The sequence below is a fragment of the Hyperoodon ampullatus genome (assembly GCF_949752795.1).
Source record: "Hyperoodon ampullatus genome assembly, chromosome: 7".
Lineage (NCBI taxonomy): Eukaryota > Metazoa > Chordata > Mammalia > Artiodactyla > Ziphiidae > Hyperoodon > Hyperoodon ampullatus.
The window spans coordinates 28,101,632-28,119,013 of record NC_136920.1 but is presented as its reverse complement, the minus strand read 5'-3'; the positions used below and the strand labels follow the sequence as shown (position 1 = coordinate 28,119,013).

Genomic DNA, 17,382 nt, shown 5'->3' with positions numbered 1-17,382 from the left:
ACAGGCCTACAGGTTTTCCCAGCTTCCTGAAATGGTCATGGGCTCTCCCCCTCCACCTGTGCCTCCACGGACTGGCCCAGTGGCTGTCGCTTCTCTCAGGCGGTAACACATTCCTTTCTTTGCCTTATTTGGAATATTTGCAGAGGATTTGGTCCTGTGTGCCCCGCCCTGACAGATTTCCTTCCTGCCCTGCCCCATTCAGGGTGCATCACCTGTACAGACAACCATGTGCCTGGGACACCCCAAGTACCATGAAGGAAGGAAGTGGGGGGCCACAGAGGGTTGACCTACTTTCTTACCATTGAAAACTGAAAGTCCTGTAGAACCCACAATTGAAAAAACCCAAGGTGAACTGCCCCATACCTTGACCTTGAACATCTAAAAATTACTCCAACTTGGGCCGTCACAACAGCTGCCTCAAGTCTGGGCACCTCCTGCCAGGTGTGTGCACCCAGAAGGCCCTTTGTTATTGAGGGGTAGTGTCCGAGAGGCCGGGGTGCAGCATGTCTAGGCTCCTGCCCTAACTCTTGACTTCCAAGATGGAGAGGATGAAAGCACACAAACTTGGATAGGTCAGCTGTGAAACATATATTCAGCATTCTCTTTGCTCTGTAATAATATAAAAAGCACATGTTTTAAAAAAAGATAGACAAGAAACAACAGCCAAGAGCCCTGGGGGAGGTTGGAATAGTCATCATGTCCAAGGCCAGGAGAGACAACCGTGCCCTGGGGCCTGTACGGGCCACTGCCCTGGCCCTCCTACCATAGCTTCCTCCAACATGCTAATCACACACTATTTGTGGGCCACAGGTCTGAACTTTGTCAAAATGGTGAAAAGAAATGAGTTTTCCTCAGAAACGACCTGCCTTCACTTCCATCAGTTTAGGATGCCGAGCTGTGTGTAGACACTACCCTTTGACCCCAGTCAAGCTCAGGGAGGGATGGGAGGCAGCAGATCAGGGTTCCACCCTAACCTGCCAGTAACGTGCTGTGTAACTCCAGGCACATTGCGTCCCCTGTCTGGCTCCTGTTTCCTTATCTGTAAAGTGAGGGCAATGACCTAAATGACCTCAAAGGCTCTGGGAGTCCTCAAAGGTGGCCGAGTGTATAGAGCAGAAGCCAGGGATTTTCCTAGGATGGTTTTCTAAAGGAGTAGCAGATGCCTGGAAAGAGCCTGTGGGAAGCCAGGGCTGTGGGAGTGAGCAAATGGGAGAAGGAGGGACGGAGAAAGGAAGGGAGACCCTACACTACTGAGCCCCCAGCAACCCACCCTGATGTGTAGTTTAATCCTCACAGTCTGTGTTTGACGCTCCCTGGGGAACAGTTGCTCCTGGGGGTTCTGGATTGGAGGAGCTTTTCAATCAGTCGTTTGAGCTATGTTTGCTGAAGGCCAGCACCTATTTCTTTCTTTCTTTTTTTTTTTTTTTTTTTTTTGCGGTACGCGGGCCTCTCACTGTTGTGGCCTCTCCCGTTGCGGAGCACAGGCTCTGGACGTGCAGGCTCAGCGGCCATGGCTCACGGGCCCAGCCGCTCCGCGGCATGTGGGATCCTCCCGGACCGGGGCACGAACCCGTGTCCCCTGCATCGGCAGGCGGACTCTCAACCACTGCACCACCAGGGAAGCCCCAGCCCCTATTTCTTATTTCTTCTCTCAACCACCAATCTCCTCTCATGTCCTTCTGCACCGTCTGCCATCCTTGCCAAATATCAGGAGGTCACTGCCCTCCTTATGAACCCAGAGGGTTAGACCAGGGAAGAACCTTTGAGATGGAGGCATCCTCCCCTTTCATTTTACAGATGAGGAACTGGGGCTCAGAGAGAGGAGGCAGCCAGAACCCAGGCTCCCGATGCGCTCCCTTACCGCGCCTCTATTCTGCTCTTAGTGTGACAGCCTGCCTCTGCTTAGAGGGTGGCCCTGTGGGCTGGCAGCCTTTGCCTCCCTCCACTTTAATTTTAGGAGAGCCCGAAGTGCCTCTACCACAGGGAAGACAGAGACTGGCTACAGCACCCTTTATACTAGGGGGAGAGGCCCGTGCCCTCACCCCAGCCCCCTCTTCTTACATGGCTTTCTGAGCCATAAGTGAAGAGAGGTGTTAAATGCGCCAGATTCTCTGCTTGCCTGTGGAACTTAAAAAAAAAAAGTGTTCTCTCATTCATAATGCCAGAAAGTACTAGGCTTCTGCTTCCGGGAGCAGCCTGAGCTTCCCAGAGCCTAGGGCTTCTTGCTTCCTGCCAGTAGCAGCAGGGAACGCGGTCCCCGCAGCCCTCCAGGGTCTCGGTCCCGGTGTCAGGAGGGGGAGTGGCGGCGCACTCCAGACGGAGCCTTCCCATTGGCTGCCGATGATGTCATCACCTGCCGGGTCGACCATCCCCAGCTAAGACCCAGCGCTAGTTCTTGGCTCATTTTTATGTGGAAATTAAGTGTTCTACTCCCCAGAGACATGAGAGTCACCCTCAGGGGAGCACTGACCTTGACTATCTAAAAATGACTCCAGCTCGGGCCACCGCGACGGCTGCTCCAGGTCTGGGCGTGTAGGCCCCCTTTCTAATTCTGGGGCAAGCCCAGGCCTGAGGACCCCGCGGTCGTGGGGCTTGGAGGCTGAAGCCATCCCCCGGCCGTGATCTGCCCCGCGAGCCCCGCCTCGCCCGGCCGGCCGCGGTCCCGGGAGACAGCTAAGGCGGCCCCTCTTCCCCCCGCAGGTCCACCTCGGATGTTGGGAGCAAGACCAGGATGGCCGAGTCCGCGGGGCCTGAGCCCGCCCAGCTGCACGACAGCGCCTCCTTCGCGCAGGTGTCCCGAGGCCCTGTGTCTGTGGCACAGTTGGATCAGTCGGCTTTAAATTACTCAGGTGGGCAAGAGGAGAAAGGCCTGGAAGAAGCCCGCGCCCTGCGCCAGCCCCCGCGCTGTGCACTTTGACCTCCCTGCTCTCCACCTTCTATCCGCCACCGTCAGGAATCAAAGCAACTGTATTTCTGGATCCCCTCTGGACTTCAGTAGCCCTGGCTAGAAGAGCTACTGCTTTTATTTCTTAAAAAGATCTGAACTCTGACAAAATATTAAGATAGGTTACGGTCAGGGTGGATGTTCACATTTTGCCAGACCTAAGGCCTTTTAAAAAATGATTATATATATCTTTAAAGCGTTCCAGATACAACTATCCACTCCCAACTCATTCCCCTTCTCCCCAGAGGTAATCACAGTCTTTAAGTCATGGGCTTTCACTACGTATGTATATCTATACAATGGTATATGTTAATGCTTTGTATATTTTAAATTTACATGAGTGATGTTAAGCTATACCTTTCCTTTTGCACTTTGTTTTCTTGGCTTAACATTGTTTTCAGGAGTTCTCCAGGTTGCTACACACATGTTGATCTAGTTCATTTGTTCACACTGCCATATGGTATTCCATTATGTGATATGCGACCATTTAGCCTATCCCCTAGTGAGAGAGACATATTGGTTGTTTCCAGTTTTTTGCTATTACAAACAATGTCAATGAACATGGAGGTTTGAACATGCCCTAATGGGTTTTGTCATTTATCCAAACCATACCTTTTAGGCTAAAACTGCAAACATCCCGTTGTCAACACTTACTAAAGCATACTGTGTCCAGAAATGCCACCAGTGAAATCTATTCCTTTAGGTTCCTCTTCTTGGCTCTTGAAAAATACCCATTCTCCTGGGAGGAAAACACCTGGCACCCCAGTAGGTCAGGGGTGTTGGGATGGGGATGGGGGAGTTGGTGAGGGCTCGGCAAGGATTGTTGAGCCATCACTTCTCTAGAAAGCTAGGTTTGAGTCCCAGCAGGTGATGCCTCCACTACTGTCTGGGCAGGTGAGCAGGACTGGGGTTGCAGGTGGAGGTATGATGCCTTCCCATCAGCCCTTACCCCAAGGCCAGTGTCCTCCCATTTCCCAGCTTCCCCCAGCTTGTGCATATGTCAGCCCAGTGGGCGAGGTGCCAGCCTAATCTCGCCCGTCCATCTCCTCCATGCCAGGTAATACGGTGCCGGCAGTATTCGCCATTCCAGCTGCCAACAGACCCGGCTTCACCGGCTACTTTATCCCGACGCCTCCCTCGTCCTACAGGAACCAGGCCTGGATGTCTTACGCAGGAGAGAATGAGCTCCCGAGCCAGTGGGCTGATTCGGTGAGACCCTCGCTGATTCCCTCACAACTTTACCTGCTTGACACCCTTCAGGGAGAGAAGGGATGTGAGGCTGAGACTGAGTGTTTTGTTATCTCAGGCCCCCTCCCACTAACCAGGTGGCTAAAATCAGCTATTAGAGGAGACAGTGCGGGGAAGGGAGTGTGATGTCCTTTGACACAGGAGCCTTCAGATTCCACCTCTTTCCGGAGGGCGCCCTTAATCAAATACAGTTTTATAATAACTACCATTTTTTGAGTATTTTCTATGTGCCAGGCACTATATTAGATGTTCTATTTATGTTATCTTATTTAATCTTCATGAGACCTATCATGTAGGTATTATTCCCCTGATGTGTCCAGCAGTCAAACCTGCATCTTTCTGGCTCCAAAGCCTTTACTAAATTTGTTCCTTTCAGCTTTAAAATCCTGTGAAAAGTTTAGATGCAATACCAGAAAATGAAGTATTAGAAACCCAAGACTGAATTACTTCGCATGTAGATCTAAAGCTTTCTGCCTGTCTTCCAGCTGAAGACTGTCTTGTCATGGTCTCCTGGTTTCTTCCTTCATTATATTAGTAGGAGTTTATGGCACAGTGGACCTGGCCCAGCCTGGACCAAAGAGGGGCAGCAACCAGATGAACCTAGATATTCACACCCAAACCTGCCTCTGAGCCACCTGTCAAGCACTGCCAAGTGAAAAACAAAAAACAAGCAAACAAAAATAGCACAATGATGGCCTCTAGAATGAGTTGCTCCACTCCCTGTGTGAGATCATCCATCATGGATAAGAAAGGCAGGCTGTTTCCTAGGGCCCCGTGGTGCTGTATGTCATTTTAGGGTTTGGTCTCAGCATTTGAAATACATCCTAGATTTAGGAAACACATTGACGCCTGTGTCATCTTTTCTCTCTTTCCAAACCCCTGGGGTCCATACTTTCTACCCCTACAGGTTCAATTCACCCTCAGCGTTGGTGTCTCTTCTTATTGTAGTCATGCCACATTTAAACAACATCATCAGGGTAAAACTACCCTACGTATATTAATTTTCCTAATAATCAAAGCTATTCTTTTAATTTCCAAAATATTTTAAAAATATATGCCACCCTGAATTTTTAAATTCTGGAATGAATTACATCCTTCTCCCCTCCTTCTTTAAAAGAAAAACATAATTTAATTTGTCTTTAACAAATGATTCAGTGTCATTATTATGGCTCACTGTACTAAAATGACATTTGTCAGATGGGCTCTGACGGTTTGTAGGATTATTGTCCCTATGTCAGGCATCTCTAAACTATTATAATTTTTGGAGTTATTATAAGGCTTAGTATGTTTTTTCTTTCTCTGACCTTGCTCCCAGCTCACACCTTGCTCAATTTCCCCACTTTCAGATATATACTCACCTTTAAATATGCTTTTCCTAATGCTCTGTTATCTGCAAATGAGGCATGTCTGAGCTCATTAGAGTTGTTTGTAGAGCTAGAGTAAATAGTCTCTGAGAGAGTAACTGGAGGGGTTCCCTACTGTTCAGTCTACAAATCTTAATGCGGGAGTGTATGGCATCTCTTTTGGTTGTTTGTGGGCCTTTTTTGCTTCCTTTGTCATGCTCAGCTCTTCTAAACAGCTGAACTCACTGGGTGTGAGTTGATCAGTTCAGAGGTTATTCACCTCCATAATTCCACTTGCAGTCTAAACATAATGTGTACTTTTCGGAAAGTAGTTGATACTTGTGCTAATTAGGCAGTAGACCTGCAGCTTTGTCAGCTCACCCTCTGCATGCAGGGTGCACTGGGTGCTTTGCAGGAGTCAGCAAAAGTATTTACAAAACCTTGTCCCTTGCCTTCAAGATACTTACAGATAATACTTAGCCAGGCTTATGGTGACATCCAGATACCTTTGGGTTCATGTTGCCTTAAAGATGAAGGAAAAGGAGCCCAGCAAATCAAAACTTAATCTTTTGGACATGATAACTTGATCACCATGCCACCCCCCAATTGTGAGGGAGTGCTAGTTTCCTATTAGTTGTTTTTAAGAGGAAAGTGATGGCTGCAGCCTAAATGGGTCTTTCCTGGAGCCCCATTACCACCTTCAGTTAAGCAGGGTGGCGTGCCCATGCGTGGAGCACAGCAGCCAGGAAGCAAGCTGGGAGGTCAGGTGCTTTATTGAATTTGAAATTCAGCACAGGAGGCTCAGAGGGACCAGATGTCAGCTTGAGAAAGATACTCCAGTGGGGAAAATATTCACCCTCCACATCCATGTGAGAAGAAAAAAGCCCCCACCACCATTTGGATGTCTGACCTTCCTGATCCCAGGTATCCAGATATAAGGAGCTAACTTGTATAAAATCACCTGGACCTGGCTTGACAAATAGGTTTCACCCTTGGTGCTGGATGGAGAGGGATTGAGAGGGGGTTCCCAGGCTCATCAGGAAAGTGTGCTGTGATCAATAGGTGATGCCTGCCACAGGCACTGGCTAGGGAAGGAGTGGTGTTTGCCAGCCCTGGATTTTGGCCTGCAAGGTGCGGTGGCTCCCGCCTGCATCTACTGTAAGGGAGGAAGAGTGTCATCTCCTCATCTTCCCTGCTTCTGAGTATTACCCTGAGGCCACTCCAGTGGCGTCAGGTGTCCCTGGCCTGTCCCAGCCACAAGCACCAAGTTGCTTAATGCTGCAGAACTGGGAGGTCTCAAGAGTTGGACACTGACCCTCAGCTCCAGCTGAACTTGAAATGAAGGGAAAGGGGACATGGCAGCTTCCTTCACAAACATACGGCACCACTTGGTCATCCTTCGGTGATTTTCAACTTGTGTCGCTCAAAACCCCAGGTCTGAGACACTCCCTACTGTGTACCATGCACAGTTCTGGGCACTGGTGCACAGTGGTAAGCAGGTGAGACACAGTTCTGCCTTCACAGTCAGTGCCTGAGACAGGCGATGGTATCATGAGTGATGATGACTGTTATGCTAGACAAAGTGCATGGAAGGACCTTACAGGGAGCTCTCAGCTAATATAGGACTGGGGAAGGTCTCCCGGAAGAAAGGGAATTTGAGCTGAGACCTGACAGGCAAGTCCCGTGTCCTGGCCTTAGCTCTCTGTTAGCCCCCAGTCACCTGTGCGTTCCCAGCTGTGTGGCCCAAGGGCTCGGACAGTCCGGCTCTGATTTTCCTCTAACATGCAAGTGAAATATATTTGCTGCTTTGTCTTCCTTTACCAAATCTTGTAGGGAAATTAAAGCCCCAAACTTTGGGACATCCATCCCATCACTTCTTCCCTCACTCGGGTCCTTCCCGACTCTTACCTGGTCCACTGAGGTAGCCTCAGAACTTATCTCCTCTCCACCTCCAGTGGGTCCACCTCCAGAGTGTCCTTCCTAAAATACACACCTTTCCTCTGCCTGACACCCACTGGTGGCTCCCAGGCCAGGCCTTCTCCGGAGGGGTTGTCAGAACCTCTGGCAGGGACTGGGAGAGGCCTGCTTTCCTGCTACACATTCGCCCATACAAAATTCTGAATCCTCACCCACCCCCATCTCACTCCATCCTCACCAGCACCCAAACAGACATCTCTGTAAAGAATGGAAACACACTCGATTCCTTAGAAGTGTGCCATAGAAAACTTTACTCCGTAGCCTGGCATTCAGCAGCTTTTTGATCTGGCCCTGACTGCCTGTCTTCCTGAGCTCCCCTCATACCCCACATACCCTCTCTGGTCAGACCAAGTCACTGAACCTCCCTGGGTGCACCTTCCTCTCTGTACCTCCAGGCCTCTGCATTGCTTTTCCCTCTGCCTGGAATGCCCCTCCCACCTTGTCTTCTGAAAAACAACCTCTTCATCTTCCAGGCTCAGCTAAGCTGCTTCTCCCAGAAAGCTGCCTGACTCCTTACATGTGTCCCGTTCACGGTAGCACCCCATACCTACATCATCCATGGGCATTTATCGTGCAGTGTTGCAGTTAACATTATGGGATATAAAGGCCTTTTGTGGATTACCGTGGAACAGCGTCCCCTTTTATGGCACTGTTTCTGTGGGAAAGTTGATCCTGAATTCCAGATCATTGCCCTGTCCTTATTACTATAAGTGTCCATATATTAAAGCATAGAACTGTGTATCTTCCACTTTTAATGAAAAGAGAAATTTTTTTCAAGAAGCCAAGATCATATTCCAGATCCAAGACAATATAGTGCAGTGACTAACTCCCAGCCTGGAGCTACATCTCTCAGTGGCTTGTTAGCTGTGGCACCTTCAATTGAGGCACTGTTTGCTTCAGTTTCCTCTTCTGTAAAATAAGGGTAACAATACCTACCTCCTAGGTTGTTGTTTTGAGAATTAAATGAGACCACGATTGGAAAGCCCTTAGCACAGGGCTCATTCAATGTTAGCTGTTATCATCAGTGATAAATCCCTGAGTCCTTTTTTTATAAAAATATATAATTAAAGTCTAATTTTTTGAACATCTTTATTGGAGTATAATTGCTTAACAATGTTGGTTAGTTTATGCTGTATATCAAAGTGAATCAGCTATACATATATATATATATATCCCCGTATCCCCATATCCCCTCCCTCTTGCATCTCCCTCCCACCCTCCCTATCTCACTCCTCTAGGTGGTCACAAAGCACTGAGCTGATCTCCCTGTGCTATGCAGCTGCTTCCCACTAGCTATCTGTTTTACATTTGGTCGTGTATATATGTCATTGCTACAGTCTTACTTCGTCCCAGCTTACCCTTCCCCCTCCCTGGGTCCTCAAGTCCATTCTCTATGTCTGCATCTTTATTCCTGCCCTGTCCCTAGGTTCATCAGTACCGTTTTTTTATATTCCATATATATGCATTAGCATACAGTATTTGTTTTTCTCTTTCTGACTTACTTCACTCTGTATGACAGACTCTAGGTCCATCCACCTCACTACAAATAACTCAATTTCGTTTCTTTTTATGGCTGAGTAATATTCCATTGTATATATGTGCCACATCTTCTTTATCCATTCATCTGTCGATGGACACTTAGGTTGCTTCCATGTCCTGGCTATTGTAAATAGTGCTGCAATGGACATTGTGGTACTATGTCTCTTTTTGAATTATGGTTTTCTCAGGGTATATGCCCAGTAGTGGGATTGCTGGGTCGTATGGTAGTTCTATTTTTAGTTTTTTAAGGAACCTCCATACTGTTCTCCATAATGGCTGTATCAATTTACATTCCCACCAACAGTGCCAGAGGGTTCCCTTTTCTCCACACCCTCTCCAGCATTTATTGTTTGTAGATTTTTTGATGATGCATTCTGACCCGTGTGAGGTGATACCTCATTGTGGTTTTGATTTGCATTTCTCTAATGATTAATGATGTTGAGCATCTTTTCATGTGTTTGTTGGCAATCTGTATGTCTTCTTTGGCAAAATGTCTATTTCGGTCTTCTGCCCATTTTTGGATTAGGTTGTTTGTTTTTTTGATATTGAGCTGCATGAGCTGCTTGTATATTTTGGAGATTAATCCTTTGTCAGTTGCTTCGTTTGCAAATATTTTCTCCCATTCTGAAGTTTGTCTTTTCATCTTGTTTATGGTTTCCTTTGCTGTGCAAAAGCTTTTAAGTTTTATTACGTCCCATTTGTTTATTTTTGTTTTCATTTCCATTTCTCTAGGAGGTGGGTCAAAAAGGATCTTGCTGTGATTTATGTCATGGAATGTTCTGCCTTTGTTTTCCCCCTGAGAGTTTCAGTGTCTGGCCTTACATTTAGGTCTTTAATCCATTTTGAGTTTATTTTTGTGTATGGTGTTAGGGAGTGTTCTAATTTCATTCTTTTACATGTAGCTGTCCAGTTTTCCCAGCACCACTTATTGAAGAGGCTGTCTTTGAACAGACTATCCTGTTCCATTGAGCTATATTTCTGTTTTTGTGCCAGTACCATACTGTCTTGATTACTGTAGCTTTGTAGTATAGTCTGAAGTCAGGGAGCCTGATTTCCTCCAGCTCCAATTTTCTCTCTCAAGATTGCTTTGGCTATTCGGGGTCTTTTGTGTATCCATACAAATTGTGAAGTTTTTTATTCTAGTTCTGTGAAAAATGCCCTTGGTGGTTTGATGGGGATTGAATTGAATCTGTAGATTGCTTTGGGTAGTATAGTCATTTTCACAAGGTTGATTCTTCCAGTCCAAGAACATGGTATATCTCTCCATTTGTTTGTATCATCTTTAATTTCTTTCATCAGTATCTTATAGTTTTCTGCAAACAGGTCTTTTGTCTCCTTAGGTAGGTTTCTTCCTAGGTATTTTATTCTGTTTGTTGCAGTGGTAAATGGGAGTGTTTCCTTAATTTCTCTTTCAGATTTTTCGTCATTAGTGTATAGGAATGCAAGAGATTTCTATGCATTAATTTTGTATCCTGCAACTTTACCAAATTCATTGATTAGCTCTAGTAGTTTTCTGGTAATGTCTTTAGGATTCTCTATGTAGAGTATCATGTCATCTGCAAACAGTGATAGTTTTACTTCTTCTTTTCTGATTTGGATTCATTTTATTTCTTTTTCTTCTCTGATTACTGTGGCTAAAACTTCCAAAACTATGTTGAATAGTAGTGGTGAGAGTGGGCACCCTTGTCTTTTTCCTGATCTTAGTAGAAATGGTTTCAGTTTTTCACCATTGAGAATGATGTTGGCTGTGGATTTGTCATATATAGCCTTTATTATATTGAGGTAAGTTCCCTCTATGCCTACTTTCTGCAGGGTTTTTATCATAAATCGGTGTTGAATTTTGTCGAAAGCTTTTTCTGCATCTATTGAGATGATCATATAGTTTTTATTCTTCAATTTGTTAATATGGTGTATCACATTGATTGATTTGCGTATATTGAAGAATCCTTGCATTCCTGGAATAAACCCCACTTGATCATGGTGTATGTCCTTTTAATGTGCTGTTGGATTCTGTTTGCTGGTATTTTGTTCAGGATTTTTGCATCTATGTTCATCAGTGATATTGGCCTGTAGTTTTCTTTTTTGTGACATCTTCATCTGGTTTTGGTATCAGGGTGATGGTGGCCTCGTAGAATGAGTTTGGGAGTGTTCCTCCCTCTGCTATATTTTGGAAGAGTTTGAGAAGGATAGGTGTTAGCTCTTCTCTAAATGTTTGATAGAATTTATCTATGAAGCCATCTGGTTCTGGGCTTTTGTTTGTTGGAAGATTTTTAATCACAGTTTCAATTTCAGTGTTTGTGATTGGTCTGTTCATATTTTCTATTTCTTCCTGGTTCAGTCTCAGAAGGTTGTACTTTTCTAAGAATTTGTCCATTTCTTCCAGGTTGTCCATTTTATTGGCATATAGCTACTTGTAGGAATCTCTCATGATCCTTTGTATTTCTGCAGTGTAAGTTGTTACTTCTCCTTTTTCATTTGTAATTCTGTTGGTTTTAGCCTTCTCCCTTTTTTTCTTAATGAGTCTGGCTAATGGTTTATCAATTTTGTTTATCTTCTCAAAGAACCAGCTTTTAGTTTTATTGATCTTTGCTATCGTTTCCTTCATTTCTTTTTCATTTCTTTCTGATCTGATATTTATGACTTCTTTCCTTCTGCTAACGTTGGGGTTTTTTTGTTCTTCTTTCTCTTATTGCTTTAGGTGTAAGTTTATGTTGTTTATTTGAGATTTTTCTTGTTTCTTGAGGTAGGATTGTATTCCTATAAATTTCGCTCTCAGAACTGCTTTTGCTGCATCCCATAGGTTTTGGATCATCGGTTTTCATTGTCATTTTTTCTAGGTATTTTTTGATTTCCTCTTTGATTCCTTCAGTGATCTCTTGGTTATTTAGTAGCATATTGTTTAGTCTCCATGTGTTTGTACTTTTTACAGTTTTTTTCCTGTAATTGATATCTAGTCTCATAATGTTGTGGTTGGAAACGATACTTGATACAATATCAATTTACTTAAATTTACCAAGGCTTGATTTGTGACCCAAGATATGATCTGTCCTGGAGAATGTTCCATGAGCACTTGAGAATAAAGTGTATTCTGTTGTTTTTGGGTGGAATGTCTTATAAATATCAATTAAGTCCACCCTGTTTAATGTGTCATTTAAAGCTTGTGTTTCCTTATTTACTTTTTGGATGATCTGTCCATTGGTGAAAGTGGGGTGTTAAAGTCCCCTACTATTATTGTGTTACTGTCAGTTTCCCCTTTTATGGCTGTTAGCATTTGCCTTATGTATTGAGGTGCTCCTATGTTGCGTGCATAAATATTTACAATTGTTATATCTTCTTGGATTGATCCCTTGATCATTATATAGTGTCCTTCTTTGTCTCTTGTAATAGTCTTTATTTTAAAGTCTATTTTGTCTTATATGAGAATTGCTGCTCCAGCTTTCTTTTGATTTCCATTTGCATGGAATATCTTTTTCCATCCCCTCACTTTCAGTCTGTTTGTGTCCCTAGGTCTGAAGTGGGTCTCTTGTAGACAGCATATATACAGGTCTTGTTTTTGTATCCATTCAGCCAGTCTGTGTCTTTTGTTTGGAGCATTTAATCCATTTACGTTTAAGGTAGTTGTCGATATGTATGTTCCTATTACCATTTTATGAATCAATTTGGGTTTGTTATTGTAGGTCTTTTCCTTCTCTTGTGTTTCCTGCCTAGAGAACTTCCTTTAGCATCTGTTGTAAAGCTGTTTTAGTGGTACTGAATTCTCTTAGCTTTTGCTTGTCTGTAAAACTTTTCATTTCTCTGTTGATTCTGAATGAAATCCTTGCTGGGTAGAGTAATCTTGGTGTACGTTTTTCCCTTTCATCACTTTAAATATGTCCTGCCACTCCCTTCTGGCTTGCAGAGTTTCTGCTGAATGATCAGCTGTTAACCTTATGGGGATTCCCTTGTATGTTATTTGTTGTTTTTCCCTTGCTGCTTCTAATATTTGTTCTTTGTATTTAATTTTTGATAGTTTGATTAATATGTGTCTTGGTGTGTTTCTCCTTGGAGTTATCCTGTATGGGACTCTCTGTGTTTCCTGGACTTGATTGACTATTTCCTTTCCCATATTAAGGAAGTTTTCAACTGTAATCTCTTCAAGTATTTTCTCAGTCCCTTTCTTTTTCTTTTCTTCTTCTGGGACCCCTATAATTTGAATGTTGGTTCACTTAATGTTGTCCCACAGGTCTCTGAGACTGTCCTCAATTCTTGTCATTCTTTTTTCTTTATTCTGCTCTACGGTATTTATTTCCACTATTTTATCTTCCAGGTCACTTATCCATTCTTCTGCGTCAGTTATTCTGCTATTGATTCCTTCTAGAGAGTTTTAAATTTCATTTATTGTGTTGTTCATCATTGTTTGTTTGCTCTTTCGTTCTTCTAGGTCCTTGTTAAACGTTTCTTGTATCTTCTCCATTCTATTTCCAAGATTTTGGATCATCTTTACTATCATTACTCTGAATTGTTTTTCAGGTAGACTGCCTATTTCTTCTTCATTTGTTTGGTCTGGTGGGTTTTTATCTTGCTCCTTCATCTGCTACATATTTCTCTGTCTTCTCATTTTGTTTAATTTACTGTGTTTGGGGTCTCCTTTTCGCAGGCTGCAGGTTCGTACTTCCCATTGTTTTTGGTGTCTGCCCCCAGTGGGTGAGGTTGGTTCAGTGGCTTGTGTAGGCTTCCTGGTGGAGGGACTGGTGCCAGTGTTCTGGTGGGTAGAGCTGTATCTTGTCCCTCTCGTGGGCATGGCTGCGTCCAGTGGTGTTTTTTGGGGTGTCTTTGAACTTAGTATGACTTTAGGCAGCCTCTCTGTTAATGGGTGTGGTTGTGTTCCTGTCTTGCTAGTTGTTTGGCATCGGGTGTCCAGCACTGGAGCTTGCTGGCCATTGGGTGGAGCTGTGTCTTAGTGTTGAGTTGGAGATCTCTGGGAGAGCTCTCGCCGATTGATATTATGTGGGGCTGGGAGGGCTCTGGTGATCCAATGTCCTGAACTCGGCTCTCCCACCTCAGAGGCTCAGGCCTGATACCCAGCCAGAGCACCAAGACCCTACCAGCCTCACGGCTCGGAAGAAAAGGAAGAGCAAAAAAGGAAAAAAAAAAAACCAACAAACAACAGATAGAACCCCAAACCAAATGATAAAAGCAAACTAAACAGAAAAAAATCACAGAAAGAAACAAAAAACAACAACAAAATAGAAACAAACAGAACCCTAGGACAATGGTTAAAGCAAACCTAAACAGACAAAATCACACAAAGAAACTTACATATACACACTCACAAAAAGAGAAAAAAAGGAAAAAAATTTTTTAATTTAAAAAATAATAAACTTTAAAAAAAGAGAGCAACCAAACCAATAAAAAATCCACCAATGACGAGAAGCACTAAAAACTAAACTAAGATAAACATAAAAATCAGAAACAAGTCAGATGCAGAAAGCAAACTCCAAGTCTACAGTTGCTCCCAAAGTCCACTGCCTCAATTTGGGGAACATTCGTTGTCTATTCAGGTGTTCCACAGATGGAAGGTTTATCAAGTTGCTTGTGGGGATTTAATCCGCTGCTCCTGAGGCTACTGGGAGAACTTTCCCTTTCTCTTCTTTGTTCACACAGCTCCCGGGGTTCAGCTTTGGTTTTAGCCCCAGCCCTGAATGTAGGCCACCCTCAGGCGTCTGTTCCCGCCCAGACAGGAGGGGTTAAAGCAGCAGCTGATTAGAGCTCTCTTGCTCACTCAGGCTGGGGAGAGGAAGGGGTACAGTAGTCATAATTGTAATTCGGGGCGAGCCTGCAGTGGCAGAGGCCAACATGACATTGCAACAGCCTGAGGTATGCCATGTGTTCTCCTGGGGAAGTTGTCCCTGGATCTCAGGACCCTGGCAGTGGCAGGCTGCACAGGCTCCTGGGGGGTGTGTGTGGGTAGTGACCTGTGCTTTCACACAGGATTCTTGGTGGCAGTGGTGGCAGCATTAGCATTTCATGCTTGTCTCTGGGGTGTGAGCTGATAGCTGCGGCTTGCACCTGTCTCTGGAGCTTGCTTAGGTGGTTCTCTGAATCTCCTCTCCTTGCGCACCCCGAAACAATGGTCTCTTGCCTTTTCGGCAGGTCCAGACATTTTTCCCTGACTCCCTCCCGGCTATCTGTGGCATACTAGCCCTCTTTAGGCTGTGTTCACGCAACCAACCCAAGTTCTCTCCTTGGGGTCTGACCTCTGAAGCCCAAGCCTCAGCTCCCAGCCCCTGCCCACCCTGGCGGGTGAGCAGACAAGCCTCTCAGGCTGGTGAGTGCTGGTCGGCACCGATCCTCTGTGCGGGAATCTCTCCGCTTTGCCCTCTGCAGCCCTGTTGGCTGCGCTCTTTTCTGTGGCTCTGAAGTTTCCCTCCCACCCACCCTCAGTCTCCGCCCGTGAAGGGGCTTCCTAGTGTGTGGAAACTTTTCCTCTTTCAGAGCTCCCTCCCAGAGGTGCAGGTCCTGTCCCTATTCTTTTGTCTCTGTTTTTCCTTTTTTCTTTTGCCCTACCCAGGTACATGGGGAGTTTCTTGCCTTTTAGGAAGTCTGAGGTCTTCTGCCAGCGTTCAGTAGGTGTTCTGTAGGAGTTGTTCCACATGTAGATGTATTTCTGATGTATTTGTGGGGAGGAAGGTGATCTCCACGTCTTTTGGCTCCTCCATCTTGAAGGTCTCTCCCACGAGTCCTTTGACATCCATAAAGAACAACACTTCTTTTGGCTAGATGGTGCTTATATTAAAAAGGTAGCCGGGTAGATTCAGATGTAGATTCAGGTGTGTGCCCACTATTTGCGTACTGTTTAAAACACGTATTTAATTCATCCAACCAGCAGATCCAGTGAGTCCAAACAGACTCCAGCTTTTGTATCTGCACAATGGTGCGTTGCCTTCATTTTCTTCTAAACCTCTTTCCTTGTCCTCAGTCCCCTCCTGCTTTGGTATCGAGTGCGTCCTATGACTTGAGCCGCTTCCTGACCCCAGGTCCTTGTCTTCTCTCCCAACATGCTTTGTAGGTCCCCCTCCCGGGGTACATCGAGGCTTACCCCCGGTCCCGGTATCAGCAGAACTCGCCCTCCAGGCTCCCTCGCCAGTACAGCCAGCCAGCCGGGCTGCACCCCAGCTTGGAGCAGGCCCCACTGCCCTCCGCAGCAGCCTCACAGCAGAGCCTGGCGGAGAACGACCCGTCCGACACGCCCCTGACCAACATCTCCACAGCAGCCCTGGTGAAGGCCATCCGGGAAGAGGTGGCCAAGCTGGCCAAGAAGCAGACGGACATGTTTGAGTTCCAGGTCTAATGCCTTCGCCCACTTCCAGACTCTGAGGAAACAGTCTTTGGGTTTCTCCAGCCTGGCTTGATGGGTCTGGAGGCACAGACGATGTGGGAGTCTTTCTCACCCTCAGTTTCTAAAAAGGTGAACAGTGGGGCTTCTGGGGAACAGGAAACTCTTGAACAACTGGATGCTTGGCTTATTCAACTGATTGTATGTCAACAAGTCCCCATGTGGGACCATATGTTTGATACTCTGTTACATTAACTGTTTGAACTGCGGGTGTATTTCCCTACGGAGCCTTAGTCACGAGAGATGCTCACAAATCTGCAGATTCCTGTCCAATGCCATATTTTAATAAATCACCAGAATGGTGAGAGCACAGCTCTATCTTCGGTGACCTCTGCATGTTAACTCTATTTCTGTGTTAAAGGCAATGCAGGCGTGTGATGAAGTCCCAGACTGTACTCTCTCATTCAGCCATGACTGTAATCGTTGCAATCACCTCCCATCTCCAAGGGAGACACTAACTCCAGCCAAGAAAGCTGAGTCCTTTTCTTTTAAAGGTTCATATTCAAAGTCAAATAAATTGGATGAAAATCAGTACTGTCAATGACTGCACCTATGAATAGTCCTGACTCTTTTCCCCCTGCAATTAATTCAACAAAGGCCAAGAAAGAGAGAAGATGAGAGAGAATGGTGGATTCGTGTTGACAGGTTTTTGAAAAGGTGTTGTCATTTTGGAAATAGAGTATTCTGCAAGTTGGGCTCTGGCTGGAAGAGAATCGGTGCTAAGAGCTTTTAAGGTCCTACAAAAGAAAAACAGGTTTTCTTTGCCCTGCAATGAAGGTGGCCTGAGAACGAAGCTTCTCTCTTTTTGGGGACAATAGATACATCAACTTTTACAAGGAAACCTCTGTCTCTTCAGCAATGATGTCCAGCATGTGCTGCCCAGTGATACAAAAGGAAATAGTCATTGATGCCTGTTAGAAGCAGGAACAGTGGACCCAGTCTCCCCAGGCTGCAGC

At 45.3% G+C, this 17,382-nt stretch overlaps 1 protein-coding gene across 2 annotated transcripts in view; it reads left to right on the top strand.

Moving 5' to 3' along the window:
- Positions 1–16,381, top strand: part of KIAA1549L (KIAA1549 like) — a gene marked incomplete at both ends in the record, with an annotated part of 289,990 nt that extends 273,609 nt beyond the window's left edge. For both annotated transcript variants that reach the window (XM_079707460.1, XM_079707459.1), the window contains 4 exons: positions 5–102; positions 2,701–2,849; positions 4,002–4,153; positions 16,100–16,381. In XM_079707460.1, the coding sequence (XP_079563586.1) occupies positions 5–102; positions 2,701–2,849; positions 4,002–4,153; positions 16,100–16,381 (681 nt within the window). The remainder of the gene's footprint in view (positions 1–4; positions 103–2,700; positions 2,850–4,001; positions 4,154–16,099) is intronic.
- Positions 16,382–17,382: the final 1,001 nt, after the last annotated feature.